The sequence below is a fragment of the Piliocolobus tephrosceles genome, chromosome 4 (assembly GCF_002776525.5).
Source record: "Piliocolobus tephrosceles isolate RC106 chromosome 4, ASM277652v3, whole genome shotgun sequence".
NCBI lineage: Eukaryota > Metazoa > Chordata > Mammalia > Primates > Cercopithecidae > Piliocolobus > Piliocolobus tephrosceles.
Genome location: NC_045437.1, coordinates 122,151,427 through 122,172,435, shown reverse-complemented (window position 1 = coordinate 122,172,435; position 21,009 = coordinate 122,151,427). Strand labels below are relative to the sequence as shown.

Below are 21,009 nucleotides of genomic sequence, written 5' to 3'. Positions count from 1 at the left end.
AAGAAAATATTGATTTTAAGAAGCACCATTATTGTATGTGCCATAAGAAGGGGAAATTGTGCCAATTAAACTATGTCACAAATTTCTTATGTAATTAGAATATTTATTTTATATTTGTTGAAATAAATCTTTCAAACTTAGTTTTTTTGGTTTTTTTCTCTTTTAACTCACATATCACTTTTATGTGTACAAAAAACCCGCAAAGGAATACATGAGCAAAATAAAGCTCTGGTGTTCCTACAGTGTCTTCCCATTCAGAATCCAGTTCTTTGGAGTAGCTTTTTAGCTGAGTTATTAATGTCTGTGCTTTTACTATTGTCCTTTGTGCCCTTAAGAGTGTTAGTGGTGCAGCCTTGTTATAAGGACCCACAAAGGGACTCAAAGCCTGGCAATTCTGTAGAGGTAGCCAGCTTCAGAGTCCTGCTTTGGGAATGTTGCTAAACAGGTCTGTTGACTACGTTCTCCACACCTTTCCACAACCATTGGTTCCTAGGGGTTGAAAGTGCTTACAACTTTATTGAGGAATTTTTGAATTCCTCAGTGTCTTGTCTGTGGGATTTTTATCCCAAGCCTGTGGCACCCATTCCGCCAGTGGCAGTGCTGGTGTCTTTGATATATGTGCACACACAGACAGTGACAGCTCTATCAGGACTGCTGCCTAGCTGATGGCAGTTGTAGGATGTCAGTAGTAGTAGCATACATCAGAGTTTCAGAAAATGCTGAATGTGTTTTAAAATGTGCATCTTTTGGTGAAATAGGGCCTATGTAAAGGACATTGGGCAGTGCCTGGCACTTTGCAAATACTCAATGAAATTTTGCTTTTATTATTATTATTGCTATTACTATTAAGCATCAGTTTCCTGTTGGTAAAATTGGGGTGATGGTACCTGCCTCACAGAAATATTGTTAGAATAAAGGAAGCGATCTATTTTACATGGAGCATATGGTCCCATGCCTAGTGCTTCACTGGCCTTAAGTGGAAGCTGCCCTGACCTTTGGGACAGGTTGACCAGATATTAGACTAAAGCTGCAGAGGGTGCCTTGGTGGTGTTATATTCCAGCTTCCTCATTTTGCAGGTGGGAAAGACCCAGAGAGAGAGGGTTAAGGTCCAGCAAGAGGAGTGCCTTGCCCAAGGGCATTGTCAGGCTTCAAACCCAGATCTCATCATTCCTCTTCCAGTGCTCTGTCTAAACCATGCAGTCATGGGAGGGGCCCTAAGTCAGACAGGATCCCAGAAAAGTCTTCACGGTCAATTCCATTTCTAGAAGGACCAGCTCCTCCAGCTGTGTGGTAAGGGTCAGAGCTCAAGGAGCAGAAGATTCAGGAATGGCCAAATTCCAGGGCAGGGTGAGCTGCTGCCTCCGCAGTTGCTGCTGACAAGGCTTCTAGACAGCCCAGCACCTGGGAAGAGCCCTTGGGAACCCAGCTCATGAGGCTGGAAGGATTAAGGCTGGGGTTTGAGTGTCCCCAGAGTCCTAAACACAGAAAGGAGGAGGGCTGTAGGCCTGCCTGGGGTTGTGTGCTAGGTGCTGTGTCGAGTCTTCTCCATGCACTGATGAATACAAGAACCTGGGAAGCAGGTTTTCTTGTCTGCTCTATACCTGCAGGAAAACTGAGGCTCAGAACTGAGGGAGGAATAGGCTGAGATTACACAGTTAGGAAGGATTGAACTGGGAGTCCTCTCTGGTTCTGTTGGCTTTTTCTTTAGGGCACGGAGCTTCCATAGCCTAACTCCTAATTCAGGAATGAGGATGAAGCTGGGGTCGAGCTGGGTGAGGAGCAAACAGATATTCCAGGGTCTTCATTCTACTGTGGTGTGGGACTTTTAGGCAATTACCTTCCAAGGAGGTAATGAGAAAAATGAAGAGCCCACCCCCCAACCTCATTTCTCCGTGAATGGGAGCTTCATAGTTCTCCATCTTGGTTCCTACCCAGTGATCATTCTCCTTCGGTATAATAGGATTAGTTAGCCTGGGAAAATGCTATCAATACCTATTTCTTGGAGGCTGTTCATATACTTACTGAATTTCAGGTGGAGCCAAGCCCAGCACCAAGCTGGTTTGATCTCCTGGCATTATGTGATGCAGGGCTGGAGTTGGTCCCCAGGTTCCCTAGGTCCTTGGGTGGCTCCAGGCAAGTCTTTTCTCTCTGTCCCTCGGTTTCCTCATTGGTAAAGAAAGGGAGTTGATTTGTTGGGTTTCTTTTAATTTTAACGTTCTCTACACTGGGGGCCTCATTTGTACAGCAGTGTGAAAAATAAATCACTCAGCTGAGTGCAGTGGCTCACACCTGTAATCCCAGCACTTTGGGAGGCTGAAGTGGGTAGATCACTTGAGGTCAGGAGTTCGAGACCAGCCTGGCCAACATGGTGAAACCCCATCTCTACTAAAAATAGAAAAAATTAGCCGGACATGGTGGCAGGCGCCTGTGGTCCCAGCTGCTCGGGGGGCTGAGGCAGGAGAATCGCTTGAACCCAGGAGGCAGAGGTTGCACTGAGCTGAGATCATGCCAATGCTCTTCAGCCTGGGCAACAAGAGTGAAACTCCATCTCAAAAAATAAATAAATTAATTAATCACATTTATCAAGCACTCACTGTGTACTCATGTGCTGTTTCATGCATTATCTCATGTAAGCTTCAAGGAGCACTGTGGGGCAGGTCTGAATGGTACCTGCCAGAAAGAGCTGTTGTGAAAGCCAACTGAGTAAATATGTAAACACATAAAGTGCTTGGAACAGTCGCTGGTACATAGTGAGTGCTCAGTATATGGTGTTCTTACTTTTCTTGTTCTGCAAATGTGAAAACTGAGCCACAGAGAGTTTACATATCTTGTCCAAGGTCACACAGCTAGAAAATGACAGAGCCTGGATTCAAAGCCAGCGAGTGTGGCTCCAGAGCCCTCTGCTGTTAACCGAGAGGCAGGAGTGACACATTAGAAAGCACTGGGGACAAAGTGCATCCAGAGAGTACCTGTCCCCAAAGGCGTGCTAAGTCCATTTTTAAAATATAGCACTGTAGTAGATCAACAAACATATCTCCAGGCTGAATTTGGCCCTCAGGTTGTCAGTTGGCTTTATCTCCTCTAATCCGTGATTTGGTTCTCAGAACTGAAATCTTAAAGCCAACAGGCGGCACACAGAGGGGATTAGCAGCCCGGATTCACCCCGTGTCAGTGAGTAGGAATGGATAAGCATAGACTCAAGATGGAGGTGAAGGAAGGGGATGGGCCCAAACGGCACAGGTGTGTGATTTCACCAACCCAGCAGGGCAGAGGGAAGACAGCATCCAAGATTTGGCAGCAGGGAGGTGAATCACTGGTTTGTGGGGGCCTAGTCTGAAGGTAGGGAGGGTTTGGGGTGGAGGGACAGTCTGGAATCTCCCCTCCAGCTCTCCCTCCTCTTCTTTTTTCTGTAAAAGAATTTTAGGAATGGGAATGACTAGGCCAAGAAAACTTCTGGATAAGCCAACCCAAACAGAGTAAGGAAGCAAGGAGATCTAAGGGTGGAAAAGCCAGAATTTTGAGACAGGTGTCCTGAGAGTAGAGGACAAGAGGGAGGGAAGTGTTTAAGAGAAGAACAACTTGGGAATTCCAGGTATAAATGCCTCCTCCTTCAGAAAGCAGACTTTGAGAACCAAATCCAATTCAGCTACCGTCTCCTACTTTCTCCCATTTAACTTTCTAAAAAGAGAGAGGAAGCCAGGTATGGTGGCTCATACCTGTAATCCCAGCACTTTGGGAGGCCGAGACAGGAGGATCACTTGAGGTCAGGAGTTTGAGACCATCCTGACCAACATGGGGAAATCCCACCTCTACTAAAAATACAAAAATTAGCCTGGCATGATAGCATGAGTACTCCCAGCTACTCAGGAGGCTGAGGCAGGAAAATCACTTGAACCCTGGGAGGTGGAGACTGCAGTGAGCTGAGATCACGCCACTGCACTCCAGCCTGGGTGATTGAGCAAGACTCCTTTTAAAAAAAAAAAAAAAGAAAAAAGATGGTTTAAGCAGTCCCAGCTCCTCCAGGAAGGGAGGTGATAGAGTACAGTGCAAGGTTTATTAGCTGTGCAAGCCAGGACAATTATTTTGCTTCAGTTTCCCCATCATGAAAATGGGGTGTAAAACCTAACTCATCCTAACAGCCGATGTAGATTGAGCCCTGAATGCCATGTGGTCAGCACAGCTCATTTTAACGCAGCAGCGACTTTGAGCACCGCCATCTTATGGATGAGGAAACAAAGCCACACAGGTTAGAGTTAATGCCCAAGGGGACTGAGCTAATGAGTGATAGTGCCTGCATTGGGACCCAAATGTCTGACTCCAGACCTGTGAGTTTTAACCACCACCGTGTATCTCTTAGGGTGAAGACTGATAATGGTGGGGGTGGTGATGGTGGTGATGGTGGTGATGATAGCTCACGTGTTAAGGATTTGAAATGAAGGGTGACCTGATTCTTCACGATGCACAGAACCCTCTGATTATGTTTACAACCTACATTTATCAAGGGTTTGTCTTGTGCCTGACCCGGCGCTAGATACTGTATAGGTTATCTCATTTAATCCCCACAACACTCTTTTTTTTTTTTTCTTTTTTGAGACGGAGTCTTGCTCTGCCGCCCGGGCTGGAGTGCAGTGGCCGGATCTCAGCTCACTGCAAGCTCCACCTCCCGGGTTCACGCCATTCTCCTGCCTCAGCCTCCGGAGTAGCTGGGACTACAGGCGCCTGCCACCTCGCCCGGCTAGTTTTTTTTTGTATTTTTAGTAGAGACGGGGTTTCACCGTGTTAGCCAGGATGGTCTCGATCTCCTGACCTCGTGATCCGCCTGTCTCGGCCTCCCAAAGTGCTGGGATTACAGGCTTGAGCCACTGCGCCCGGCCGGGTTCCCCACAACACTCTTACTAGAGTGAGACTTCCCGTGTAAGTTTCAAAGAGAAGAAAACTCCTCTCAAGCAGGTTACATAACCCACCCACAGTTTTGGAAGAGGCGGAGCCTGGGTTTCAGCCTTGCATCCCATTCCTGAGCCTTTGTGGGTAACATCTACCCTGCCTCCTCCTTAACCATGGAGCTGACCACAGCTCTCTTTCCTCCTCCCCTCCCCAACCCTCCCTGACTACACCCCATTGCTGCATTCTCTCCATGCCCTTTGGCCCGTTGGCCTTTCACATCTATACTGCTTACCTAGCGCCTTATTAAATATCCCTGCATCCTCTAATTACCTGTGGCTCAGGCCACGGGTAGCGTTACAGCCACATACACTCCCATGGAATGTTGTGGGGATGACTCCCTGCCTGTTTGGAGTGTGAGTCTTGTTCCCCGGCCAGACCCTCAGCCCCTGGAGGCAGAAACATGGCTTCTTCAAGTGTCTGAGCCCTCGTAGTGCCTAGCATGGGCCTGGGGTGCCATACCCACTTGATACATTCTTGTTGTTTGGTGGATCGATTGAAATGAGGGTGGAAGGATGAGAGTGGAGCGTGAGGCAGAGAGTTTCTCTGGGTCACCCTCCAGCTCAACACAAGGGCAGTGCTCAGAGGAATGATCCAAAGTGCATACCCAGGCCCCAGAGCCCCCACAGCCAACCTCCGCCTCCACTTCACCTGAATAGCATGGATCTCTCTGAAATGGCCCTGTTGATTTGCTTCTGGCCAGGGTGCATCTCGCCCTCTAGACTGTAAGGGCAAGGCCCTATCTGTCTCTTTCCTCTGTAGCTGGTGTTAACGAAGGCTCTGCTGTGTGTCATGTGTTCAGCTCTCCTAACAAACTTGAGAGATGGTTATTTTTATCATCCCCAGATTTGTTAGACAATGAATAAAAGCGTCTGAACCAAACTGAATGAAAGGAAGGAGGACTTCAAACATTGCCTTTCTTCCTGTTCACTCTGGTGTCCCCGGAGTGAAAGGTGAAGGGACTGCTTAGAAATGGTGCTCTGCAGCAGCCCCAGGTGGAGAAGCGTTATCAGGAATTGTGCAACCTCAGCTATGGGAACTATGCGTGTGAAACAGCCCGGGGCGGGAAGAACCAGCCTGGCCATTGTGCCTGGGCTGGGGAGGAGAGGTTCGGCTGAGTTTGGACAGTTCTTGGCTTGGAGTCTGGAGAGCCCTTTAGAAAGTGATCCCGCCCAGCCAGCCCTCAGAGAGAGCAGGCCAGCATCCTGCTGGACGGTAATAAAGAGGTTACTGTGGGAAGCTGGGGCTTGCTCGGGAAACACTAGGAACATGAAAGATAGGGTATGCATTCTTCAGTCCCGAGAGAATCACCACCCAGTATTAGACTTGGCAGAAGGCTTTCCTCTCCTCCTCTGAGCCGCCTCCTTAGAAAAGGCACATTGTCAGAATACCAAATGCCCACCGTGGTCTCATGTCCCCACAGCCCGTAGGAAAGTGACTACCAGTTACCCACTGGTGGTTGCCCCTGAGAGGAGGGTAAGGGAGGCTTCCAGCCCCCCCAGGCGGCTCTCCCCGACAGGTGTGCCTGTGTGCTGTTTGTAGGGTGCTCCTGGCAGAACCTACCTGTCTCCACGGCGACACATCCGGCCGTTTTTTCCAGGAGGGCCTGTTGAGAAATATTCAGGAATGTTTGTGCTCCTTTAGAGATTTGTAATTAAGAAGAGGCAGAACTCGTTCTTGTCTGGCACCCTCCCCTCTTGCCCCTCCAGCATCTGGGTCATTTGATTTCACAATTGGGGTTTTCGGCAGCCCGAGATGTGGAGGCTGGAAGCAGGGACCAACTGAACCAGGCTGGATGGTGGTGAATTGCTTCACCCGAGGGTGGGGGCTGGAAGTTCCAGGCAGGCCCCCAAGTCCTGGCCACATCTGAAAGCGGACATTTCTTCCCAGGTTGCATCCTTAGCACTTGCCCAAGGTGAAACATTTCAGGCCAGAGGAGCACCCACAGTTCCCCGGGGGAGTGGGGGTGGCTGGTTTAAATGGACAATTCCTCTCCTTAACTGGCAGGAAGAGTGAGTGTGTGCACATATCTGTGTGTGAGTGTGTCTGTTTAAATCTTTGTGCAGCCAAAAACACATCTCTTCATCCTGAATGACACATCTCTACACACTGAATAATTCATCTCCCTCTTGGCATTTGTTCCAGAGAGAATCTTGCTGTCCAGATTTCTTGTAAGTTGCATAGCCTTCCATAGGAGCTTCCTTGTTTCCCATGGAAGAGCTCTGGGAGTCAGGATATCAGTCAGTCAGCCCTCTGGCATTTCCCCCGTGATTGCATCAAAGGAGAATGACAATATCAAACCCAAAGTGTTTCTCTTTCCTTTGCCCTCTCCTTCTAGCTTTGGGTCCTCTTGCCTCCCTCTGCTTTATTGCTCTTGGGCACAGTGTCTAGGCTCACTGCAAGTGGAGTCAGCATTGTGCCCTGGTAGGGTATCCACATGTCTGTCACATTACTGATGCTTGGAGCTAACAAATGTATTTAGCTCTGACTTCTCAATGTGTAAGGCTGGAACAATCAGTGGAGTTAATGGTTTTCCAGATAGTGACACATTTTCAGTGTTTCAGTCCCATCCTCATAACCCCATCTCCATCCTCACACCCAGCAGGCTCAGTAAATCATTTGTATTAATGACTTTGAAACACTTTTTTTTTTTTTTTTTTTGAGATGTAATATTGCTCTGGAGTGCATTGGCATGATCTCAGCTCACTACAGCCTCCACCTCCCAGGTTCAAGCGATTCTCCTGGCTCAGCCTCCCGAGTAGTTGGGATTACAAGTGCCTGCCACCATGCCTGGCTAATTTTTGTATTTTTAGTAGAGATGGAGTTTGACCATGTTGGCCAGGCTGGTCTTGAACTCCTGACCTCAGGTGATCCACCTGCCTCAGCCTCCCAAATGCTGGGATTACAGGAGTGAGCCACTGCATCCAGCTGACTTTGAAACACTTAATTGCCTTTTTATTAAGCTGCCATGGATTTCCCAGGTCTTTTGAATATCCTTGCACCAACACATAGATAACTGAAGGTCCCAAATATGCTAAAGTCCCCATGCCTTTTGCCTGCTTCAGGTGTCCCTCTGGTCTCGTTTCACTGTCTGTACCTCTAGCAGAGCTTGCTCTGTGTTCCAGATTGTTCTGAGACTCACTTTGTCTTGTTAATTTTTATTAGCAGAGCTCGAGTTTTGGAATCTGGCAGTGGAACTTCAGGTTATACCTCTGGTGTTTACTAACTGATGTCAAGCATGTTTTCTTATTTGCAAAACAGTAAGAGAACCTGCTGCCTGGAAAGGGAATGTCACATACACAGCTTGCTTTCTAGGCCTAGAGTTAGCCATTAGTCAACATTTTAGTTATGATTAATATATGAACACAGCAAATACATTAGTTAAAAAAAAAAAGCAAGAAAGAAAAGAAAGAAAATTACACTGAAATCCCTACATTCAGTTAGCATTTTAATGTGTCTCTTTCCAGTTTCTTTACTAACACACACACATACACTCTTCAGGCAAAATGTCATACTGTAACACTATCCTGTAGCTTTTATCTTTCAACAGTGTTGTTTTTCTCAGAGTATATTGAGAGCATCTTTCATGTTAGCAAAATAAAGAACACTTCATCTTTTTTTTTTTTTTTTTTTTTTTTTTTTGAGACAGAATTTTGTTCTTGTTACCCAGGCTGGAGTGCAGTGGCATGATCTCGGCTCACCGCAACCTCCACCTCCCAGATTCAAGCAATTCTCCTGCCTCAGCCTCCCAAGTAGCTGGAATTACAGGCATGAGCCACCACACCTGGCCAGAACACTTCATTTTTTTATTGTTCCTACATATTAATTACTTTATTCACCGATGCACAAATATTTATTGAGCACCAATTGTGCCAGACACAGTATTCTGTAGCTTAGATGCACCACTGATTAAAATCACTTAATCTCCAAGGAGGAATTTTGAAAAGTGATGATCCATATGCAGAAACAGGGGAGCTGTTGGGAAGGGGACGTATCTTCATGGTTTTCTGGGTTGCAAACTGTCTATATAAGATTCATACCTCTGCTGGTAGGTGGGACTTCTCTGGACACAGTGCAGGTGGAGGAATGAGCGAGAAAGAATGATCTGACTGGTGGCCTGACCATGCCTGTTTCCCCACAGATCGACCTGTCATCAGCCGTGGAGTCACTCCCCATGGAAGGCATACCTGTGTGTGGAGCTTTCCCTCAGAGCCCCTTTCAAGGCTTTGTTAGATGAGGTGATGTTAGATGAGGCTTTTTGCTCTTGGTCGCTGGTCTTCATTCTCCATAAGGAAGAGGGAACAAACCACTTAAAGAACTTTGAGCAAGACACTGAGGGAAGTGGCCTTTTGTTTCTGACATCTGGCAGGGCGTGGGGGGCGGTGGCAGGTGGCCTGGAGATGGCTTTGGGGAAACTTCATCCAGGTCATTTGGAGCAGGTGCTCCTGAACCAAGTGCATCCTGAGCTAAGGAAAGTCCCCATCACCTGTGTCGAGCCCGTTTTCCCTCCTTCTACTCCAAAACGGTGGCTTGTGTTTTCCCATGGGGCTTAGGAGATGCATTGAAGGTGTCAACTTTCAAGAGAATCTGGTAGCTCCCTGCAGGGACCCTGGAGACCAGCCACCTTGCTTGAAATCCCAGCTTTGTCTTTGACATTGAGAATGTTATTTAGTCTTTCTTTGCCTCAGTTTCTCCTTCTGGTAATGGAGGTAAGGATAACTAATGATTTTTGAGTGCCCATTCACACTGGCACCTGTGCTAAAAGTACTCACAAACAGGCCTTATTTAACCCACCCAACAACCGGAGAGTTAGTACTGTCCTCCTTATACAGATAAGAATACTGAGGCTCAGAGAAGTAAAATAAGTTGCCTAATTCACACAGCCAGTAAGTGATGCCTACTAAACCCTTATTTGTTTTATTGCTGATGGTGGTGGTGGTGGCGGTGGTTGTGTTTTAGAGGCAGGGTCATGCTCTGTTGCCCAGCTTGTAGTGCAGTGGTGCCATCGCAGCTAACTGCAGCCTCCAACTCCTGGGCTCAAGCGGTTCTTCCACCTCAGCCTCCCGAGTAGCCGGGACTACAGGTACGCACCACCATACCCGGCTAATTTAGCACATAGTGTGTTGCACATCACATACCTCTGGCCTCATCCTCATGGAACCAGCAGCCTTCCACAGTGCAGCAGTAAATTACTGTCAGAAGCTTCTGGGTATTCATTCATTCAACCAAAAGATATTTTTCATAGCCTGCAGACCCTGGGTGTGTAGTGGTACATGAACACACCAGGTCCTATCCAGCCAGGGCTCTTTCAGCGTTCCTTTCTTCATGTATTTTTCTTTAAGTTGGATTTGGAGTGAGTTTTAGAGGGCAGGAGAGTGTAAGCCTCATCTTTTTTTGGTTTTTCCTGTGTATTCATTACATTATTCACCCACTGCGCTTTTTTTTTTTTTTTTTTTTTTTGACACAGAGTTTTGCACTGTCACCCAGGCTGGAGTGCAATAGTGCGATCTTGACTCACTGCATCCTCCACTTCCCAGGTTCTTCTGCCTCAGCTTCCTGAGTAGCTGGGATTACAGGCACCAGCCACCACGCCCAGCTGATTTTTGCATTTTCACTAGAGACAGAGTTTCACCACATTGACCAGGCTGGTCTCAAACTCTTGACCTCAAGTGATCCACCCACCTCAGCCTCCCAAAGTGCTGGGATTGTGGGCATGAATCACTGTGCTGGGCCCCATTGCACAAATATTTATTGAGCACCAATTGTGCTGGACACAGGATTCTGTAGCTTGGTTGTACCATTGATTAAAATCATTTAATTAATCCACAGGAAGGAATTTAAAAGGTGATGATCCATATGCAGCAGCAGGGGAGCTGTTGGGAGGGGACATATCTAGCAAGTCTCTTCCTTGGAAGGAAGCTCTTGATGAGAAATACCTAGACCCCAGCCCAGTCATCTCCCATCCTGTCCCATTGTACTTCACTTTGCCAATCTAAAGAAAGAATCTGAAGCAGAACCTTCTGGGCTTCCAGAATTGGGATCGGGTAGGAAGCAGACAGGAGAAGGAGGTTGTAGAATATGTATTTTAGGCAGAGGCAGCAATGGGAAGAAACCAAAGTGACTGTCTGGAGGGGCCACCCAGGCTGAATCTCGTATACCCAGATTCCCAGCTTCCCATACTCTGGTTTAAATACTTGACAAATCGTTTGTGATAGTTTTCCGGCACTGATAAGCCTTTGTTAGTTTAGTTGAGTGATTTGTTTATTTGATTTAGCCACTGAGACTTGGTGATTACTACCATTTCACTCCCCACAAGATGGGGACATAGAGAGCGGTTATTGCTAAAAGATCAGTTTGGCCTGGATTGTCTAGGGAAGCGCCGTTGTGGGTGCAAGCATTTGGGAATCAGCTCAAGAGGAAAATAAATATTGCTCATTGGCCAAACTCACAGGGATGGAACATGTGCTATTCTTGATGTTGCGGCAAGCCAGCCTTCCAAAGTGCAAGTGAGCATGACAGGCATGAGACAGAGCCAGGATAAGGATTGGAGGTGGGGTGGCTGAGTGAGTTGCAGGTGGAAGAGCCAAGGGGGGCTGGAGTCCAAGTCTAGAAACAAGACTTGACCTTAGACCCTTTTCCTGCAAACCCTCAATCAGAGATGCAGAAACAAAGGCCCAAAGAAGGAAGGTGACTTGCTCCAGTCACTTCCAAAGGAGTGGCAAAGTTGGGACCAGAACACAGATTCCCTGCCTCCCCTACAGGGTGATCTTATCCTGCCGCTGCGGCTATGTGTTCACCTTCCCGGGAACAAAGGGGACAACAGAGGTGGTGCTGCTGCAGTGCAAAACTTCTGGATCTGTTGAGCCAGCCCAGAAAAACAAGAGGCCCAGAGAAGCAGCAAGTTGTAGGCGTTTGGGGATTGTAGGCTGATGGAGTCTGTTTCTCCTCTCCCTTGCCAGGTACACCAAACCGCTCACCTTTGCTGACTGCATTAGTGATGAGTTGCCGCTAGGATGGGAAGAGGCATATGACCCACAGGTTGGAGATTACTTCATAGACCACAACACCAGTAAGTTCCTGATGGTCCTCCCTTCCCTGTGCCCTCTTCATCCCTCTACCTCCAAGCCCACCCTCCCTCCAAGTCTGGAAGAACCACTTGCAGACTCTTGGAGCCAGATTGTATTTTGTTTTATATAGATGTAGATAGAAACGTCGATGTAGATATAGATAGATAATGTATGCTCGTGTAAAAATAACAGTTTAGAAGGGTTTTTAATAGAATCTAAAACTCCTCTCACAATCCATCTCCCCAATTTTATGGGAGCAGCCATTGCGAACAGTTTCTTGTATATCATTCCAGAAATTTTCTAATCGTGTGTTTGTGTGTGTGTATGTGTACATATGCACGTATATATTTACATATATAAATTTATGGGCATACCTTTTTTTCCCGCTAAAAGAAAGATGTGTCATTGTCCTTGCCAGACCATCTTAGAGCAGCCAGAGCCCTAGCAGGCCCCCCACAGCACGTATGCATATGTGTCCGTAGTGGATTGGCAAGAGAGAGTGTGTGTGTGTGTATGTGTGTGTGTATGTCTGGCCCGTCATACCAGTCAGCCCATGCTCACTTCATATCTGTGATCCAAGTATCCTGATCCATTACAAAGATTCCTAGTACCTCTGTCTCAGACTATCATGGAGGAATGACTTGAGAAAAGAAGCAGGTTGTCTGACAGGTGGAGAAACCCAGGGAGCAGTCCTCCAGCAGGGGAGACTTTATATGTGTTTGGGCCTCATCCATTGAGCACCCTGTTGGCCAGGACTGTTCTCTGAAATTTGCTGTCCCACTTGTCCATGTGTACAGAAGAAAGGGATTTTTCTGCCTCACTCTCAGCCTTCTGAACTGTAGCATCCCCTTAATCCTCTCAGGCAAGAAGAAAATGGAATGAAATGGGATGTGCCTAGCAAAGTCTGAAGGCTGAGGCTAGGGCATCAAATCCTAATAGCCTCTGTTTACTGAGCACACCGTCTGTGCCATGTCCTGCGCTGAGCACTTGATAGGCATTATCTCTTTTAATCCTCCCAATTCCTGGTGGGACGGTGAGATGATCATCCCCATGTCATAAATGGGATTTAGAGTTAATTGACTACTTAAGACTCACAGCTAAAATGTGGCAGGGCTGGGATTTGAACTGGTCCTGGAGAATAAAGTTGTACTTCTCCATCTACTTCCTCTTCTGGGTTTCAGTAGCACCCTAGCCACACCTCTCTTGTGCCCTTCATCACCCTGTATTATGATCATTTGCCTGTTGTTGCAGGTCTCCTAGAGCAGAGACTGTGTCTAATTCATCTCTCTAGTCCCAGGCCTTTGCCTGGTAAGGCACGTAGTAGGTGTGAACTTAACCTGTGCTAAATAGAAAAGGGCATACGTGCATGAATGCATGAATAAATGGGTGAATGAGTGGACTGTTGTTGGCACCAAAATGTAGAAGAGCTTCTGAGAGACAGCTAATGGCATTAATTGCATTGTTGGGGGTAGCAAAGGTTTTTATTAGCACTCATGATTGCGTCCTGGATAATGAGAAGTAAATATGCCTAATTGAGTGTGTATGGGGAATGAGGTTAATGCTTGGAGGGCTGCATGGGATGCTGGGTTAAACACTGATGTGCAGGAGCCCTAATCAGTCTTTTCCTGTTTCTAATTGCTGAGTGCATCCCCCTCATTAAATCTCATGGCGGGAGTGGAATTTCAAGGTGCTTCTGGGAGCTGTTGGAGAAATGGAAGAAAGTAGCAGGTCGTGGCAGAGTTTATTCTTGAGGGAATGAAGGCAGAAATGGGGTATATGGGGGTGATTAAATGGGGCCATAGCAGGAAGAATTCTATCTGGTAGTTTCATAAACTGTCAGGCTACTGGTTTCCTCTTGATTTGAGGTGGTCTGGTTGGATGTGGGGGACCACCTCAGTAGATGGAGCCATTGATACCAATATAGTAGGAATATGAGCACCAAGGCCCAGGCATTCAGAGCTATGCACTTGGACCAGTTCTGTGTGTGCATTGTTCGTGGACTGAAATTCTCTTAAGAGTTATAGACATAATATCGGGCACAGTTACATGTGTCTGTAGTCGCAGGTACTTGGGAGGCTGAGGCAGGAGGATCATTTGAACCCAAGAGTTCAAGGCTAGTCTGGGCAACATAGCAAGGCCTTGTCTCTTAAAAAAAAAAAAAAAAAAAAAAAGGCCAGGCGCACTGGCTCACGCCTATAATCCCAGCACTTTGGGAGGCCGAGGTGGGTGGATCACAAGGTCGGGAGATCGAGACCATTCTGGCTAACGCGGTGAAACCCTGTCTCTATTAAAGATACAAAAAATTGGCTGGGCACGGTGGCTCACGCCTGTAATCCCAGCACTTTGGGAGGCCGAGGCAGGTGGATCACGAGGTCAGGAGATTGAGACCATCCTGGCAAACATGGTGAAACCCCGTCTCTACTAAAAATACAAAAAAAAAATTAGCTAGGCGTGGTGGCGGACGCCTGTAGTCCCAGCTTCTCGGGAGGCTGAGGCAGGAGAATGGCGTGAACCCGGGCGGCAGCGGAGCTTGCAGTGAGCAGAGATTGTGCCACTGCACTCCAGCCTGGGCGACAGGGCGAGACTCTGTCTCAAAAAAATAAAAATAAAAAAACAAAAAATTAGCAGCGTGTGTTGGTGGGCGCCTGTAGTCCCAGCTGCTCAGGAGGCTGAGGCAGAATGGCGTGAACCCAGAAGGTGGAGCTTGCAGTGAGCTGAGATCCCGCCACTGCACTCCAGCTTGGGCAACAGAGCAAGACTCTTCAAAAAAAAAAAAAAAAGAGGTATAGGCACAATATAATCAAACAACAGTTTGCTCATACATTCACCATTGAACATTCGTTCATTTAGCAAATGTTTATTGGCCAACTGTTCTGGGAGCTTGTGATACATGAGAGTACAAAATGGCAAAGATCCTTGCTCTTACAGAAATTTCATTTTGGCAGGAGAGACAAAAAATAAATAAGTAGCTTACGTAGTATATTAGAGAATGTTCAGTACACAGAAAAGGAGCAAAGTGAGGGAGCTGAGGTGTGTTTGGGGGTGGTGAAGAAAGGGCAGTGGTAATGATGACCAAGAGTACCATTAAATATGGTCTTCAGGGAAGAAGATCTTGTTGAGAAAATGAGATTTGAGCTAAGACTTGAATGAGGTGAGAGAGCATTTCAGATAGAAAGCATAGATAGAACAAGCACTCTAGAGTGTGATCACATATATAGCTTGGTCAAGGGATAGCAAAGAGGCAAGTGTACATGTAGCATAATGAGTGAGGAGAGGGGAGAAGGACATCAGGACAGAGTGCAGCAGAGTAGAGGTCGGTTAGTGGTCTGCCCCAGAGGCCTAGCTCTTGCTCTGTGTGGGATGGGAGTGAGCCATTGGAGAGTTTTAAACAGATGAGTAACATGATCTGACTTATGCCTTAAAAGGGCCAATCTGACTGCCATGCTGAGAATACAGCTTACTAGGGCAAGGGCGGAGGCACTTGTGAGTGACAGATGCCACAGTCCGGGCACCCTAGACCAGGGCTGTAGCAGTGGTCAGGATGAAGATTGGTCAGGTGCTGGATGCATTTTCTAGGTAAAGACAGCAGGATTTCCCGATAGATTGCATGCAAAGTGTAAGAGAAAAAGGAAAGAATAACTTCTGGAGCTGAGCAACTAGAAGGATGGAGTTGCTGTCAACCAAGTGGAGAGAACTGCAGGGGGAATAGACTTAGGAAGGAAGAGCAGGAGTTCATTTGAACACGCTGAGACTTAGATGCCTATTACCTATCTGAGAGGACATGTGGCTTGACAGTTTGATATACCAATCTGGAGTTTAGGAGAGAGATCTGGGCTGAAGATAAGTATTTGAGAGTTGCTGGCATATAGCTAGTATGTAAAGACATTAAGTTGGTTGGAAATGAAGCAGAGGAGAGGACCAAGGAATAAGCCATGGGTCTCCAGACAACAGAGGGTGGTAAGAAGAGGAAAAGCAGCAATGATTCTGAGAAAGAGTGATCAGAAACAAAGGAGAGAAACCGAATGTATTGGAAGCCGTGTGAAGGAAACGTATCAAGCAGAGAACTGCCAACAGTGTCGAATGCTTCTAACAGGGCAAATACAAAGAGGACCAAGGATAGACCAATAGATGTAGCAACCTGGGTGACCCTGACTTTGGAGGGCAGCTTTGGACAAGGACTGGGGGCAAAAGCCTGACTAGAGTGAGTCTAAAATAAAACAGAGGGGAGAAATTGGAAGCAGCAGTGCAGACAACTCTTTCTTTTTTTCCTTTTTTTCTTTTCTTTTCCTTTTTTTTTTTTTTTTTTAGATGGAGTCTCGTTCTGTCTCCCAGGCTGGAGTACAGTGGCGGATCTCGGCTCACTGCAACCTCCACCTTCCAGGCTCAAGCGATTCTCCTGCCTCAGCCTCCCAAGTAGCTGGGATTACAGGCGCCCGCCTCCACGCCCAGCTAATTTTTGTAATTTTAGTAGAGATGGGGTTTCACCATGCTGGCCAGGCTGATCTCAAACTCCTAACCTCAGGTGATCCACCCACCTTGGCCTCCCAAAGTGCTGGGAATACAGATGTGAGCCACTATGCCCAGCCTACAGACAATTGTTTCTAAAACATAAGCCATTTTTATTATTTCATGTCAGTATTCAGTATCCCCACTGATTATCTACATATACCATGATTAGATGGTTTTAATCAGTGATCAAATTGTATGTCTGTTTTCTCTTCATACTATATCATAGATATCTAAGGGATACTATATAATCTTCATATTTGTCTCTTTATTTTTTAGACAGAGTCTTGCTCTGTCCCCAGGCTGTAGTGCAGTGGTGTGATCTTGGCTCACTGCAACCTCCGCCTCCCGGGTTCAAACAGTTCTCCTGCCTCAGCCTCCTGAGTAGCTGGAATTACAGGCATGTGCCACCATGCCTAGCTAATTTTTGTATTTTTAGTAGCGATTGGGTTTCACCATGTTGGCCAGGCTGGTCTCAAACTCCTGACCACAGGTGATCCTCCTGCCTGGGCCTCCCAAAGTGCTGGGATTACAGGCGTGAGCCACTGTGCCTGGCCCATATTTGTCATTTTTAATACATCAAAAGGATGTGTCAATATATTTTAACACATAATGGAGGAAGTCCTAGCCAGAGCAGGAGAAAGAAATAGAAGATATCCAAATAGGAAAATAAGTCAGAATATCTCTCTTCACTGTTGATGTGATTCTATACCTAGAAAACCCTAAAGATTCTGCCAAAAGACTTCTAGAACTGATAAGTGATTTCAGTAAAGTTTCAGGATACAAAATAAATATAAAAAATCAATAACATTTTTATACACCAATAATGTTCAAACTGAGAACCAAATCAAGAATGCAATCCCATTTACAGTAGCCACACACACACACAAAAATACCTAGGAATACATCTAGCCAAGGAGGTGAAAGATCTTTACAAGGAGAACTGCTACACACTGCTGAAAGAAATCACAGATGACACAAACAAATGGAAAAACATTCCATGCTCAGGGATCGGAAGAATCAACATTGTTTAAATGGCCATACTGCATAAATCAATCTGCAGATTCAATGCTATTCATATCAAACTACCAACATCATTTTTCACAGAATTGGAAAAAACTATTCTAAATTCATTTTGAGCCAGAAAAGAGTCAAATGGCCAAAGCAAATCTAAGCAAAAAGAACAAAGCCAGAGGCATCATATTATCCAACTTCAAACTATACTATAAGGCTGCAGTATCCAAAACAGCATGATACTAGTACAAAAGCAGACACATAGACCAATGGAACAGAATAGAGAATTTAGAAATAAAGCCGCATACCTACAGCTATTCGATCTTCAACTAAGTCGACAAAAATATGCAGTAAGGAAAGGACTTCCTGTTCAATAAATGGTGTTGGGATAGCCGGCTAGCCATACGCAAAAGAATAAAACTGGGCCCCTACCTTTTACCATATTCAAAAATTAAGTCAAAATGGATTAAAGATTTAAATGTAAGACCTCAAACTATAAGAAGCCTAGAAGAAAACCTAGGAAACACCATTCTGTACGTTAGCCTTGGGAAAGATTTTATGAGTAAGTCCTCAAAAGCAATTGCAACAAAAACTAAAATTGACAAATGGGACCTAATTAAACTAAAGAGCTTCTGCATAGCAAAAGAAGCTATCAACAGAGTAAACAGACAACCTATGGAATGGGAGAAAATATTTGTAAACTATGCATCCAGTAAAGGTCTAATATCCAGAATCTATAAGGAACTTAAAAAAATCAACAAGCAAAAAACAACCCCATTAAAAAGTGAGCAAAAGAATGAACAGACACTTCTCAAAAGAAGACATAAAAGAGGGTAACAAACATATGAAAAAATGCTCCACATCTGTGATCATCAGAGAAATGCAAATCAAAACCACAGTGAGATACCATCTCACACCAGTCAGAATGGCTATTATTAAAAAGTCAAAAAACAACAGATGCTGGTGAGGATGTGGAGAAAAGAGAACACTTATATGCTGTCAGTGGGAATGTAAATTAGTTCAACCACTGTGGAAAGCAGTTTGGAGATATCTCAGAGAACTTAGAACTACCATTCAACCCAGCAGTCCTATTACTAGCTATATATCCAAAAGGAAAGAAATCATTTTACCAAAAGATACATGCACTCATATGTTCATTACAGTACTATTCCTAATATCAAAAACATGGCACCAACCTCAGTGCCCATCAGTGGTGGATTGAATAAAGAAAATGTGGTACATATACACCATGGAATGCGATACAGCCATTAAAAAACAAAAATCATGTCCTTTGCTGCCACATGGATGCAGCTGGAGGCCATTATCCTAAGCAAATTAACGCAAGAACAGACAATCAAATACCAGATGTTCTCACTTGTAAGTGGGAGGTAAACAATGGGTACTTATGGACATAAAAGATGGCAGCAATAGATAGCAGGGACTACTAGAGAGGGTAGGGAGATGGGGGCAAAAGTTGAAAAACTACCTATTGGGTACTATGCACAGTACCTGCATGACCCGTTCAATCATACCCCAAACCTCAGCATCATACAATACATCCGTGTAACAAACATGTACATGTACCCCCTGAATCTAAAATTTAAAAGTTAAATTTTTTGAAAAAGTAAACAGTAAAACATATAATGGAAGTACCGTAATGCCCCTATTGCCAACCTTTTGGTTTATTTTTATTTATTAGTTACTTCAAATAGCACTCAGGGAAGATTCTTTGTGTATGTTACTTTCTTTGTGATAATTTCCTGAAAATTCATTTCCAAGTACAGGATTTTTAAGTCGAAGTTATAAATACTTTGGGAGCTTTTAGTATACTTTCCTAGATTGGTGAATATTTCCAAAAGATTATATCAGCCTGTATTGCCACAAGCCATGAGGGTACTATTTTCCTCAGACCTTCATCAGTATGGGGCTATCATCATTTCTTTTGATTTTTGATACATTTATCATAGGTTTAAACTCTTACTTCATTGTTTCGAATTTACACTCCTTTGCATAGTAACAAGGTTGAATATTCTCCAGATGTTTGTAAGAGAATTGCTTTTGTTGTTGCTAAGGCCCTTGGAAAATGCAGTATTGTTAGCGGCGTGGGTGTGTATGCAGTGTGGAGAAAACAGGTGTGTGGCAAGTGGAGGAAGGGGTGGGTGTATGGACAGCTCATGAGTGTACTGCCATGTATGCTGTATGGAGAATGTGTATGGAGTGTGTTTGTAGGGAGAGGTTTAGAGCATGGAGCAGAAGAAAGTGGAGAAGTGGTTCTCAATGATGCCTGCACTAAAGCAAATACAAGTTTGGGAAGTAGCTGCTTTTGGAAAGAGGGATATGAGGGAGATGTTTTATGTGGGAAATTTTATGGTGCACTGATGTTTCTATGTATACTTCTAATTAAAACAAGAACTAAAACGTAGTGGCCAAGGCAATCTCAAAGGGCCTGCCAGTTATAAAGTTACCTATTTTGGTAAGATGGACTTGAGGAAGGGTAGTGTCAACAGAAGGGGCTGGGCTGTGGGAAGACCTCCTCAGGGTGTGACAGTTCAGAACTAACAGCAGTAACACAACTCTTCTTTTTTTTTTGAGACGGAGTTTCGCTCTTGTCACCCAGGCTGGAGTACAATGATGCGATCTTGGCTCACTGCAACCTCTGCCTCCTAGGTTCAAGTGATTCTCCTGCCTCAGCCTCCTAAGTAGCTGGGATTACAGGCACGCGCCACCACGCCCACCTAATTTTTGTATTTTTAGTAGAGACAGAGTTTCGCCATGTTGGTCAGGCTGGTCTTGAACTCCTGACCTCAAGCGATCCACCCGCCTCAGTCTCCCAAAGTGCTGGTATTACAGGCGTGAGCCACTGCACCCAGCCAATACAGCTCTTTAGAACCAGGTAAAGAACTTTTAAAAGGCCCAATGCCCTTGAAGGATAATCTTTTCAGCAATTGCTGGTACAACTGGTATCCACATGGAAAAAAAATAACGCCTCCACTTCTACCTTTGCCTCACACCATGTGTAAAATTAAACTCAAAATGGACCATAGACCTAAACATAAAAGCTAAAACTATAAAACATCTAGAAGAAAGCATAGGAGAAAAATCTCCAAGATTTTATTATAGGCAAAGTTTTTTTGGACAAGTCATAAAAAGCACTAACCAGAAAAGAAAAATTGATAAATTTTGTTTCATCAAATTAAAACCTCAAAAGACATTATTAAGAAACTGAAAAGACAAGCCACAGATAAGGAGACAATATTGCAATACATATATCTGACAAAGAACCCATATTCCAAGTATGTAAAGAAGTCCTACAACTTTAAGAAGCAGCTGGCACAGTTGCTCATGCCTGTAATCCCAGCACTTCAGGGTGCTGAAGTAGAGGGTCATTGAGCCCAGGAGTTCAAGACCAGCAATAGCAAAACATAAGGCAGCACAGGGCAACATAGTGGGACCTCATCTCTTTTTTTTTTTTTTTTTTTT

The 21,009-nt window shown here is 45.3% G+C and overlaps 1 protein-coding gene across 3 annotated transcripts in view; it reads left to right on the top strand.

The window, feature by feature from the left end:
• Positions 1–21,009, top strand: part of WWC1 (WW and C2 domain containing 1) — a 181,092-nt gene that overhangs the window by 63,972 nt on the left and 96,111 nt on the right. For all 3 annotated transcript variants that reach the window (XM_023218897.1, XM_023218896.1, XM_023218895.1), the window contains exon 2: positions 11,902–12,011. In XM_023218897.1, coding sequence (XP_023074665.1) covers positions 11,902–12,011 — 110 coding nt within the window. The remainder of the gene's footprint in view (positions 1–11,901; positions 12,012–21,009) is intronic.